Genomic DNA, 12,627 nt, shown 5'->3' with positions numbered 1-12,627 from the left:
TCGCTCTCCCCTTAGAGGGGCCTAGAGTGAGAGTGTGTGATCTGCAACTCTATTTTCATGACACTTCGGTGTGTCTCCTATTATCTCAGGACATGTTGGGAAATCTCGGAAATGTTCTTGCAGCAAAATTGTTCACTTCTAAATAGGTAGAAGTGTATTTAAAAGCACATTTCAGGCCGGGCACAGTGGCTCACGCCTGTAATCCCAGCACTTTGGGAGACCGAGGCAGGTGGATCACTTGAGGTCAGTGATGTGAGACCATGTTCGAGACCAGCCTGGCCAACATGGTGAAACCTCATCTCTAGTAAAAATACAAAAAATTAGCTGGGAGTGGTGGCGGGTGCCTGTAATCCCAGCTACTCAGGATGCTGAGGCAGGAGAATAGCTTGAACCCAGGAGGCAGAGGTTGCAGTGAGCCAAGATCACACCATTGCACTCCAGCCTGAGCAACAGAGTGAGAATCGGCCTCAAAAAAAAAACAATAAATATTTAAGGTGATGAGATGTCCAATTATCCTCATTTGATTTTGCACATTATATAAATGTATCAAATTATGATGTGTACCCTGAAAATATATATACCTATTATGTACCCTGAAAATATGCCTATTATGTAGCAACAAAAGGAAAGAAAGAAAAAGAACAGATGAACAAGTGAATGAATAAATGAATGAATGAATGTAAAGCTGCCATCTGTTTGGAGGCTACTAAAAGGGCAGTGATAAGGAAGAGCATCTGTAAGAGGTTTTACAGTGCATGGAATATATAATCCTTTGATGTTTCCTCAAGAGACTGAGTAAGAATCATACTTTAGGCCAGTTGCGGTGGTTTACACCTGTAATCCCAGCACTTTGGGAGGCCGAGGCAGGCCGATCATGAGGTCAAGAGATTGAGACCATCCTGACCAACATGGTGAAACCCCAACTCTACTAAAAATACAAAAATTAGCTGTGTGTGGTAGCGCACGCCTGTAGTTCCAGCTACTCGGGAGACTGAGGCAGAATCACTCGAACCCGGGAGGCGAAGGTTGCAGTAAGCCAAGATCATGCCACTGCACTCCAGCCTGGGCAACAAGAGCAAGACTGTGTCTCAAAAAAAAAAAGAAAGAAAAGAAATATATACTTGAATGAATGTTTGATAGTACATGTGCTGCTTTGAGGAGCACTCTTTGAGACTGGAACGAGGCTCACTGGCTTTATGTGGGTTGTGCATTGAGGGACACTCATGTGATAGGCGCACTCCCTGACACTGAGGAGCATCACAGACCCATGAACAGATAGCAGTGTCCATCCCACTTTGTCAAGGAGTATAACTGAGAAACGAATCATGCATATGGGTGCTCAGAGATGGACATGACCAACTTTGCCTGTCAATCTGCACGAAGGAGGATGTGTCTAATAGCGGTCTTGTAAAGTAAAAAGTAGAAGTTTTTCAACTAAATAGGGAAAAGACATTCCAAAAAGTAGAGGAGCAGAGATGTCCTAATACAGCAAGGCAGAAGCAGAGAGGAGTGAAGATTCAGAGAGGCTGGAGTGAGCTAAGAGAGGAGCTAGTGCTGGGCTGGCTGACCAAGGGCTTTGTGTTCCCCGCCGAGGATTTAGATTGGCCCTGTAGTAGACAAAGCCAGTAGAAATCTTCAAAGAGGTGAGTGACAGAAACACAGTCTTTCTTTTTTTTTAAGATGGAGTCTCACTCTGTTGCCAGGCTGGAGTGCAGAGGCACAGTCTTGGCTCACTGCAACCTCCGCCTCCTGGGTTCAAGCGATTCTCCTGCCTCAGCCTCCCGAGTAGCTGGGACTACAGGTATGCACCACCAAAGCCCAGCTAATTTTTGTATTTTTAGTAGAGATGGACACTATGTTGGCCGGGATGGTCTCAATCTCTTGACCTTGTGATATGCCCGCCTTGGAACTCCCAAAGTGCTGGGATTGCAGATATGAGCCACCGCACCTGGCCAGAAGCATAGTCTTTCTTAGAGCAATAGCCGGAGAGAGTCCAGGGTGAGAAACTTTGACTTTCCGCAGGATTTAGTCTGGTGCTTTGCACAAAAAGGATCATCACGTTTTCATAATAAGATGATTGCCCAAGTTGGAGTCCATGCTCCGCAATTTATGAAACTATGACTTTGGAAATTACTTGATTTCTCTGTGCTTTGGTTTTCTAAATGGGAATAATTGTGAGAATTAACTAAGATACTAGAGAGAGCTTAGAAAAGTGCCTGCCACTCTCAATAAATGTTAATGATTAATATTATTAGTATCGGTATTGGTTAACTGTCTTGAACTGATCTCCATTTATTTCTGACTCAGAGCATGTATCTTGGACACCAATCACCATCATCCCATCCCCTTCCCCTTCCCCTTCCATTCACACCTGTGCATTCTGTTCTGTAAGAACAGAGCATTCTTTTTTTTGAGGTGGAGTCTCACTTTGTCACCCAGGCTGGAGAGGAGTGGCGCAATCTCGGCTCACTGCAACCTCTGCCTCCTGGGTTGAAGTGATCCTCCTGCCGCAGCCTCCTAAGTAGCTGAGACTACAGTTATATGCCACCACGCCCAGCTAATTTTTTGTATTTTTAGTAGAGACAGGGTTTCAACATGTTGGCCAGGCTGGTCTTGAACTCCTGACCTCAAGAGATCTGCCCACCTCAGCCTTCTGAAGTGCTGGAATTATGGGCGTGAGCCACTGCGCCTGGCCTAAAACAGAACATTCTTGATGGCAGAATCCAAGTGACACATGCTTCTACTGAACCACGATGTTAGCATGTAGTAGTTGCTTAATGTTAGCTAAATGCATGCCAGTTGGGGCAGCAAAAACAACTCTCAGTAAATTGACAGCAAAACAATTTTCCAGAAGCAGTCACAAGATGTTGGCATTAGAAGTCCAGCTATAGCTCCAACTGGAACTTCAACCTCCAAGGAATTGCTGTCCCATCCGATCTAGCTCTGCTCACCCAGCCCCAAAGAGACAAAACAAAGATGAATGAAGAAAAGATGTGGTGTACAAGAAATTGTGAAAAGAACCAGGGAGGCATAGAGCAAAGTCCAGGCAACTGATGGCAATGGACTTGTTGGGCTTCATATATTAAGAAAAGATTTTCCTGATATAAAATGTATCATGTAAAAGAAAACTTTAATACCCATCTGGAACCAGAATGTTAACAGAACTTGAGTTGGAGGTAGCTGGTATAAAGGAAAACAGAATTTAAGAGAACTCATTGCTTTGTGGTAGGAAAGCAGGGTGGGCTGTAATGATTAAGTCTTTATTTGGTATATAAATATAGGTTAACCTGTTTGTTAAAAAATCACTGGCAATGAAAAGACATGAAAAAGGCTGAATTGCTTATAGTTAAGCAAAATAAGCTAGTCTGAAAAGGCTAGATGCTGTGTGATTCCAACTACATGACCTTCTAGAAAAGGCAAAACTATGGAGACAGTAAAAACATCAGCATCTGCCAGGGAAGAGGAAAGGGATAAACAGGGAGAGCACAGAGGATTTTCAGGTGGTGCATTTATTCTGTGTGATACTTAATGGTGGATATGTGACATTACGCATTTGTCAAAACCCATAGAATATACAACACAAAGAGAGAACCCTGATGTAAACCATGGACTTTAGCTACTAATAATGCCTCAATATGGGTTCATTACTTGTAACAAGTGTAACACACCAATGCAAAATGTTAATAATAGGGGAAACTTGTAGGGTGCGGGAAATATATGGGAAATGTAGTTTCTGCTCAGTTTTTCTGGAAAACTAATGCCATTTAAAAAAAAAAGGTCTATTAATTTTAAAAATTCAAGGGCAAACACTAATAAAATAGAAGTAGGATATATTCCACTGCCATTCTACTAAGTGGAGGTAAAAAAAAAAGAAGAAGAAATAAGCTGAGCATGGTGGCTCATGCCTGTGATCCAAGCACTTTGGAAGGCTGAGGTGGGTGGATCACCTGAGGTAAGGTGGATCACCTGAGACCAGCCTGGCCAACATGGTGAAACCCCAGCTCTACTAAAAATTCAAAAAATTAGCCAAGTGTGTTGGTGGGCACCCGTAACCTCAGCTACTCAGGAGGCTGAGGCAGGAGAATTGCTTGAACCCAGGAAGTGGAGGTTGCAGCGAGCCAAGATTTCACCATTGCACTCCAGCCTAAGTGACAGAGTGAGACTCTGTCTTTAAAAAAAAAAGGAATAAAAATTTCTGGCTGGTTTACGTCTGTAATCCCAACAATTTGGGAGGCCAAGGAGAGAGAACTTGAAGCCAGGAGTCCAAGACAAGCCTGGGTAACATAGCAAGATCCCATCTCTATGAAAGAAAGAAAGAAAGGAAGGAAGGAAGGGGAAGGGAAAGGGGAGGGGAGGGGAGGGGAGGGGAGGGGAGGGGAGGGGAGGGGAGGGGAGGGGAGGGGAGGGGAAGGGAGAATTTAATTAGCCAGGTGTGGCGGTTCCCACCTATAGTCCCAGATAACTTGGGAAGGTGAGGTCAGAGGATCGCTTGAGCTCAGGATTTCAAGGCTGCATTGAGCTATGCTTGTACCACTGCACTCGAGCCTGCGTGATAGAATGAGGCCCTGTCTCAAGGAAAAAAAAATCTGGATTCATGCAGTGAAAATTGGGGGTGGGAAAGGAATTAGAGAAGCTAACACCCAATTTCTGCGGTTCTAAAATGGGGAAATTAAGGCTCATCTGGCTTTGTGATGATCATCTACTCAAGTTGGGTTACACAGAATGTAATCTGATCTTTTCTAAGAGCCAATAAGCATGTAACTCCCAAAATTGTCTTAAAAATGTGTTAACTTGCTTCTGTGTGTGCTTAACTCATTTATCTAGAATGTCAGAGGCACAGAGTGGTCTGGTTAATTTCATATTCTGTTTAAGTGAGGGTTGCCATGGATACGATACATAGCTATCCAATTTCCTCAGAATTAGAATGCGTGCAATAAAACTGGTTTAATAAGAAAACTAGGCTGAACGTCACTTAAATTTATTTGATGATGAGTCCTTGGTAATGGGGAAGGCACTCCAGGATCTAGCAGAGCCCCAGTGTGTCATTCCAAATTCACTTCTCCTTGTTCAGAACTGCAAAGACAGAAGGCCGGGAGAAGTGGATGAATCTTTACCGACCATACAAGAAAGCCCTGTAGGTGGTTCTTCTGTATGACTCCCGAGATATTCACCTGTGCATTGATCATTTGTCTGTGTCTCAAGAAAGTGGAGTACAGAATGTTTGCACAGCAACATTAGAAGAATGTGAAACATTTCACTGGAGTCAGCTGGGGGTTGGATCCTGCATGACTGGCAGCCATGTAATTTGATTTGAATCCTTTCCTGTATCCTTTGCCATTGCAAAGACTTGGGTAATTTCTTAACCAACAGAGAGTTCAGAACCTCAGACCTTTGGGCAGGGTGGTTAAGTGGACTCTGGAGTGAGTAAAATCTACTGATCAGATCCCAGCTGTCTCATCCTGGCTATGGCAAGCTGGCTAGCTGCCCAGCATCTATGTATAATAGATGGAAAATAATCATGGCTACTTCATAGGGTAGTTGTGAGAAGCCAATAAGACAATGTAAATAAAGAACTTGGCACACCGTAAGTGACAATAAATATTAGCAATTATTATGATCCTTATTAGTATTCCACTAGTCCAGGACAAAGGGCCCAAGATGAGACTCTATGTGAGGATCTACGTGAGGTTAAATTAATACCCTCCCCACCCTAAGGGGAACTGAGTTTTGCACAGTCCGAAGCATACATGTATTCTTTTTCATTTGGAGACGCTGCTGCTTCAGAACATCTGAGGCAGTAGGCCCAGGGTACATGACCATATATCCACCTCCTTTGGAGAACTCCCTCCCAGGATCTGCTGCTCCTGATGTGGAAATTCACCAGCGAATAGCAGACTTTACATGAGTCGCGGAGCCTCCGAGGGCCACAGACACATGTCAGATGCCAGCATGTTCATTCCATGTCTCGCTGCCAGCTAGTCCTTCTCCGGTTGAGTTTTTCACTCCTCATTCCCAAGTGTCCTATGACTGCTCCTGACCATCCCTGGTTTCTGTGCTTCCTGAACTGCTCCGTCTCCAGGCTTCATGGGTATTTCCTGCCTCTGTGCCGATCTAACTGTGACCCAAGCCACTGGTCTAGAGCCCCTTAGGGACAGCTCAGGACCTCCCTGCTGCTGCAAGTCGCTGGGAATACATGGCCTCAGCCCTTCGCCCCGCCCTTCCCTTAGTCATTTCACCGTTCTTCTGGAAGGGAGGTCTGGACATTGTCTCGCAGGTACCCTCCTGAAAGCAAATCTGCCACAGGGGGTTTATTTGTTCGAGCTTATTTGCTTTTCGGAGGCAATCTGGTTGTAATTTCAGCAGCAGACTCAGTTTGGCTACTTTATCCGTTGCTCCTCATTTTGCCATTTTCCCCAGTTGCTGTTTTGCAGACTGTCTTTTTCTGTTTGGGTTATTCCTTTCAAAATATAAATGCAAGCATGCTATTACATGCATAGGCACACTCACACTCACACCCACACAGACACACAAGGCACGTAGAAGGCTCATGCAGTCTCGACGTTATTGCTGCAATTATTTGTCATCAATATGATAGCGATGTTTTATTCTGACAGCCATGATTTATATACCACTTTCAGTTTCCCCTCCAATTCAGATTCTGCTCTACATTTTGCAACGTTCTTAATTCAAGCCTATATTTCCTGATTTACGTCTTGTTTTCAAGTTCCTATAAAATCTTTCTCTTTCGAAAAACAAGAGAAGAAAAACAATACCAAAGACCGCAATGTGTTACCAATCAACAAAATCCTAGGTAAAACTAAATGAAATTGGACACAATGCAAGGAATTCTCTCATAGGGAATAATCTGGAGCTAGCTAGCAGTGGAAGCCATGAGCAATGGGTCTCTTCTCTCTTGCTGAATCTCTATAAATCTATTGGCTGGCTGGATAAAGAACAACCATTCGCTTTTCATTCATACAGAACTTGGACCTGCAGAGCTTGGTACAGAAACTCTCTGTTACCTTTATGTTTTGAATACGACATCTGAATGGCTCCTTGTTTGAGGCCTGACTTTTTTTTTTTCCCACCGCCATTTACTCAGCTCTATAAGGGGAATCAGCACTTAATAAAACAACTATTGGCTGATGGTGCAAGTCACAGGAGCCTTAGAGCTCTTCTTGGCTTTGTTTTTCTAAAAAGTACCCATGACTATAGCCAAGCAAATCATTATATATCCATGGGCTCCCTCAAGAGAAATTAAAACACGTTAGGCAGCAGGATAGAGAATCAGGCAGGAAGCCTAAAGGAAATTTAATAAACTCATGCCTCTCTTCTTTTTCCTTTTGGGTAGATTTTCTTAAATGTGGTGGAAAGTTTTATAGCGGTTTGTGATGGGCCAATCACCTTCTCACTTGAGTTGAGAAGCCGTGAAAAAATGAAGATAGCTAAGGGGAACGGGAAGGATCCCTATGGAATGAATCAGTGTGTCTGACCTATGGGGCTGAACCCTGGCGCAACTCAGAAATGGGCAAAGATTTCCAGAGCTGGCCTCTGTTTAGCATTTTCTTCCTTCCGTTGGTACCCTCTGGTCTGTACTGCTCTGGACTTGGCTATTTCATGAAAGGGCACGCCATCCCCACTGACCCCTCTTATCCAGAAGTACCCGCCCCTTTAACTTTTCCATTCTTACTCCGTGCACAGAAACATTCCCCTCACTGAGAGGCAGAGTAAAGTCAGTGAAATGCACAGGCTTGGAGCGGGTTCACATCCCGTTGTGGCCACTTACTGGCTGGGCGTCATCTAAGCTTATCTCATCTGCAAAGAGTGGATTAATAATAGTGTCAGTGCTCTACAGGTATTATTAGAAGACAATAATAGTAGGATAAAAAAATCAACAAGATAAAGTAGGATAATAAATGGAAAGTACAGAGACAGGTTTAGAACTCAGATAGTCTGACTGTAGAGGCCACATGTTTGACAACTGTGCTATACCGCCTCCTATAAAATGGATTAAAAATTCAGTCACTGGCCAAGCGCTGTGGCTCACACCTGTAATCCTAGCATTTTGGGAGGCCGAGGTGGGAAAATGGCTTGAGTCCAGGAGTTGAAGACCAGCCTGGGAAACATGGCAAAATTCCACCTCTACAAAACAAATACAAAAATTAGATGAGCATGGTGGCGTGCACCTATAATCCCAGCTACTTGGGAGGCTGAGGTGGGAGGATTAAGGGAGCCCAGGAGGTCAAGGCTGTGAACCAACATTGCACCACTGCACTCCAGCCTGGTCAACATAGTGAGACCCTAGCTTAAAAAAACAAGTTGTTATGACACAGGTTCATAGCAGCACTACTCTAATAGCCAAAAATTGGAAACACCTAGGTTGACTGACTTTCCTACATGACTAGGTACCATAATTGAGGCAAATTTAGGTTTTAACTTATACACTTATAAACACGAACCAGTAATAATATTGATAACATCTAACTCTTATGCAGTAGATACTGTACTATGCTAGGCATTGTTCCAAGTGCTTTACATAGATTAACCGCTTTCATCTTCATAAAAACCCTTGGAGTTAGGTCTTATTTTAACCCCCATTTTCATAGATGAGGACACAGGCACAAGGGGGTCAGTAACATGTTTATGGACACCCAGCCCATGAGCGACAGAGTCAGGGTTTGACCTTAAAAGACTAACTCCAGTGAGTCCCATTCTAACCACCAGCCTCCACTGCCAACACGTGGTTGCTGTGTTATATGGATTTCTTTGTTTCATTAAGCACTCTTTATTTCTGATGCGACCCATGGCATATTTTTATTTCCTTACAAATAAGTTCAGTTCATTTCTCTTCTATTTTTTTTTTCAAATAACCTTTAACTTTCCACACTTTTGTCCTAGCATCAAAATGGCCCACAAAATATATTTATAGCAAAATATAAATGACAAGCATAGCTTTAGGATTCTGATCCCTGATCGTGAAGTATGATGAAATATAGCCACTGATATATTTCGACACTTTGAGTAAAGTACTCCAATTGACTGTCATTTTTAATCACCTCACCCAGAGATAATGGCAGGAATAAACCCCTCCCCCAGGCTCCCTGACAACTTCAAACAAGGAAACGCATAAGCAGGCTCTATAAACATCAGCAGAAGTGATGGATTCTCAACATAAAAATGTGGAGGTAGAAGAAACAGCCATTTGTACGATGTGACCTGTTTACCAAGTCTGTTTATTGACTGATGGAGCAATTTTAATACTTAAACTCTGTCTTATGCCCAAAAGAGCCACAAAACCATTGGAGAAAGGGTAGAGCCTCGAGGAGCTGACAGGTTGATTACTTTAAATGGAATTAAACAATTGATTTAGCCAAGGGATTAGCCTGAACTGTGATCTACATTTAAGGGAGCAGTTTTTTGACTGAGATGACTAATCAGTTCAACCCACTTGTAAATCTGGAACATATGATCCAAAAGGAGATGTACCTAACCCATTTTTTAAAACTTTTTACTTTTTTAAATGCTTTTTTTTTTTTTTGAGATGAAGTTTCGCTCTTGTTGCCCAGATTGGAGTGTAATGCACCATCTCAGTTCACTGCAACCTCTGTTTCCCGAATTGGAGCGATTCTCCTGAGGCAGCCTCCAGAGTAGCTGGGATTACAGGCACCCACCACCATGCCCAGCTACTTTTTGTATTTTTAGTAGAGACAGTGTTTTACCATGTTGGCCGGGCTGGTCTGGAATGCCTGACATCAAGTGATCTGCCTGTCTCGGTCTCCCAAAGTGCTGGGATTACAGGTGTTAGTCACCGTGCCTGGCCTATTTTTTTGCATTTTTAGTAGACACGGGGTTTCACCATGTTGGCTGGGCTGGTCTCGAACTCCTGACCTCAGGTGATCCACTTGCCTCAGCCTCCCAAAGCACTAGAATTAAAAGCATGAGCCTCCGCACCAGGACTTAACGGCTTTAAAAAATATATATACATATATTTTTTTTTTTTTTTGAGGCAGAGTCTCACTCTGTCGCCCAGGCTGCAGTGCAGTGGCATGATCTCAGCTCACTGCAATCTCCGCTCCCAGGTTCAAGCGATTCTCCTGCCTCACCCTCCCAAGTAGCTGGGACTACAGGCATGCACCACCATGCCTGGCTAATTTTTTTTTTTTTTTTTGCATTTTTGATAGAGATAGGCTTTTACCATACTGGTCAGGCTGGTCTCGAACTCCTGACCTCAAATGATCTGCCTGCCTCGGCCTCCCAAACTGCTGGGATTACAGGCATGAACCACCAAGGCCAGCCAATTCCTTTATTTTTAAATAAAGGCATTTTAGTATATTTTTTTCTCAACTTTTATTTTTAAGTTCAGGGGCACATGTGCAGGATGTGAGGTTTGTTACACAGCTAAACATGTGTCACGATGGTTTGCGGCACAGATCATCCCATCACCTGGGTATTAAGCCCAGAATTCATTAGCTATTTTTCCTGATACTTTCCCTCCTCCCAGCCCTCAATTTTTTACTTTTTGTACATACAGGCTGGTCTTGAATTCCTGGCCTCAGGCAATCCACCTCAGCATCCCAAAGTCCTAGGGTTACGGACGTGAGCCACGACACCCAGCCGATTATGTTTAAAATTTTTGTTTTATCAGTTCCAATTTCTCTCCCATCTGAATGCACTTAGGAGTCTCAGAGCAGCAATTTGTAACAATGTTCTCAAGTGTAAGAAAGAATGTCTCTTCTCTATGACAACAATCATCATCATCATTTACTGAGCACTTACTATGTGCTTATCTCCATTATTAGAGAAAAATTTCAGACTGGTGGTCAAGTATGTGGTCTCTGCAGCTAGTTTCACAGTTGTGTGGCTGGGAGCAAATGGCTTGAATTTCTTTGTGCTTAGTTCCCTCATTGTAAATCATGATGACTATGTCATAAGACTGTTATTACAATTAAACATATCTCTATATGTAAAGGGTTAAAGAGAGTGCCTGGAACCTGCTATGATTTGGCTGTCGTTATTTATGTTCCTAACCACCATCTAAATTCTGTATTATTTTTTCTATGTTGCAGTTAAAAGAAGTCAAGTTCAAAAAGATAAATAATTAGACCAAGATCTCACATGCAGAGGCAGCAGCTGCTTTTCCTTCTCCAGATGTTCAGGTAGTGTCATATGCACTGTAGAATAAAGACAATCACTTTTTTCTATATCTGACATCCTGAAATGATTAAGATTTGGGATAGTTGGTACTTGTTGCACTTTTGTTTCCCCAGAGGATAAATAAATCATGAGTACATTTGATAAGATAATATATGGAGCTACAAATTAAAATACTGGGGGAAAAGCTGGGAATGATTATCTCCACATTATCCTAATATCCATTGTTAGAGGCATTTATACACCCCATAGGTGTCCACATACAAGTTCTTCTGTTTTACATTTTCTGTGTCTTATTACCTACCTTCTGACTTAGTAACAGGTTTCCTTGCAAAAAGCTTTCCTTCTCCATTGAGAGCTGAATTCAGTTATCCTTCAGAAAATTACACACCCTTGTTTCGTTAAGATGTAGCCTTGTCTCCGCTTCGTACGTGTCATGTTAGTTTATTACTCAGCTGCTGACACTATCTTCTCATTTTGGTTTTCTGTTTGATTTCCCCCAATGTCATTAGTATTGGGATCCTTAGTACTTTCACCATTGTTATAACTGCTTTTCACCTTCAATCTGTCTCTTCAAAATAAAATTAGAGCAAATAAAACAGATTCAGGCTACACAGCCTTATGCAAAGCACTGAAATCAAACAAGATCGAGATCTCACTGATATCAAAACTGAGAATCCTGTCAAAAGGAAATTGGAAAGCAGATCTGTGAAGTGTCTCTTTTTGCAAAAATCAAAGAGGAACAAGTGATTAGCCATGAATGGTTCTGTTCTTATGAATTGAAGACATCTTAATATGTAGGTGGCATAGAATATCATTAAGAATAACAGGATGTCTCTAGCTTAGGCAGGAAACCATTTTGAAAAAATGTCAGAGCTCATTGTACAAAAAAAAAATTCATAACTGAAAAGTAGTAATGGCGGATTCTAGTTTGGGGTTTGGAGGTGAATAAACATAGCTGAGAGACTATAGGCGCTTCCTGTTTTGAATTTAGGAGAAACCATGACTTTTGCAAATATTTTTAGATGTAATGTTTATGGAAGCCAAAGAATATTAACCCAGAATGCTGGATAGTACAGCTAGATGTTGGTTTGTACATTCTAAGTAATTTAGAATATTGGACAGGGTACTGAACTACTGTAGTTTTTCCTTCATTTCTTGCCTAAAAAGGGCAATAGTGAGAAAATGACTTTAACCAAAATATTCAACAAGCCTTTATTAAGTCTGTGATACAAATAACAGTCTGCAGAAAGCACTCCTATTAGTTAGAGCCAAAGGAAGCTGAAGATGAAATACACACGCCTGACAATTTAACATATAAGCATGAAAGAACCAGAGAATGATTCCGGAGCAGTACACAAATTTGTGGCATACTCTTCTCCAAATAACCACAAGGCTCATGCTCCAACCTCCTTGGAGTCTTTGCTCAAATGTCACCTTTCCACTGAGAAATTCCCTGACCACTCTCTATATAAA

At 42.3% G+C, this 12,627-nt stretch overlaps 1 protein-coding gene across 4 annotated transcripts in view; it reads left to right on the top strand.

Annotated features, from left to right (window-relative positions):
• RBPJ (recombination signal binding protein for immunoglobulin kappa J region) overlaps nt 1–12,627 on the top strand; it is a 266,159-nt gene that overhangs the window by 60,581 nt on the left and 192,951 nt on the right. For 2 of the 4 annotated variants that reach the window (XM_054253439.2, XM_078367408.1), the window contains exon 3: nt 11,067–11,156. The exons of the other annotated variants lie outside the window; for them this stretch is intronic. In XM_054253439.2, the coding sequence (XP_054109414.1) occupies nt 11,116–11,156 (41 nt within the window). In that variant the 5' untranslated portion in view covers nt 11,067–11,115. The remainder of the gene's footprint in view (nt 1–11,066; nt 11,157–12,627) is intronic. 4 annotated transcript variants of the gene reach the window in all.

This window comes from Callithrix jacchus, chromosome 3 (genome assembly GCF_049354715.1).
Source record: "Callithrix jacchus isolate 240 chromosome 3, calJac240_pri, whole genome shotgun sequence".
Taxonomy (NCBI): Eukaryota; Metazoa; Chordata; class Mammalia; order Primates; family Cebidae; genus Callithrix; species Callithrix jacchus.
The sequence above is the reverse complement of the archived record's forward strand: the minus strand, read 5'-3'. Positions and strand labels throughout refer to the sequence as shown.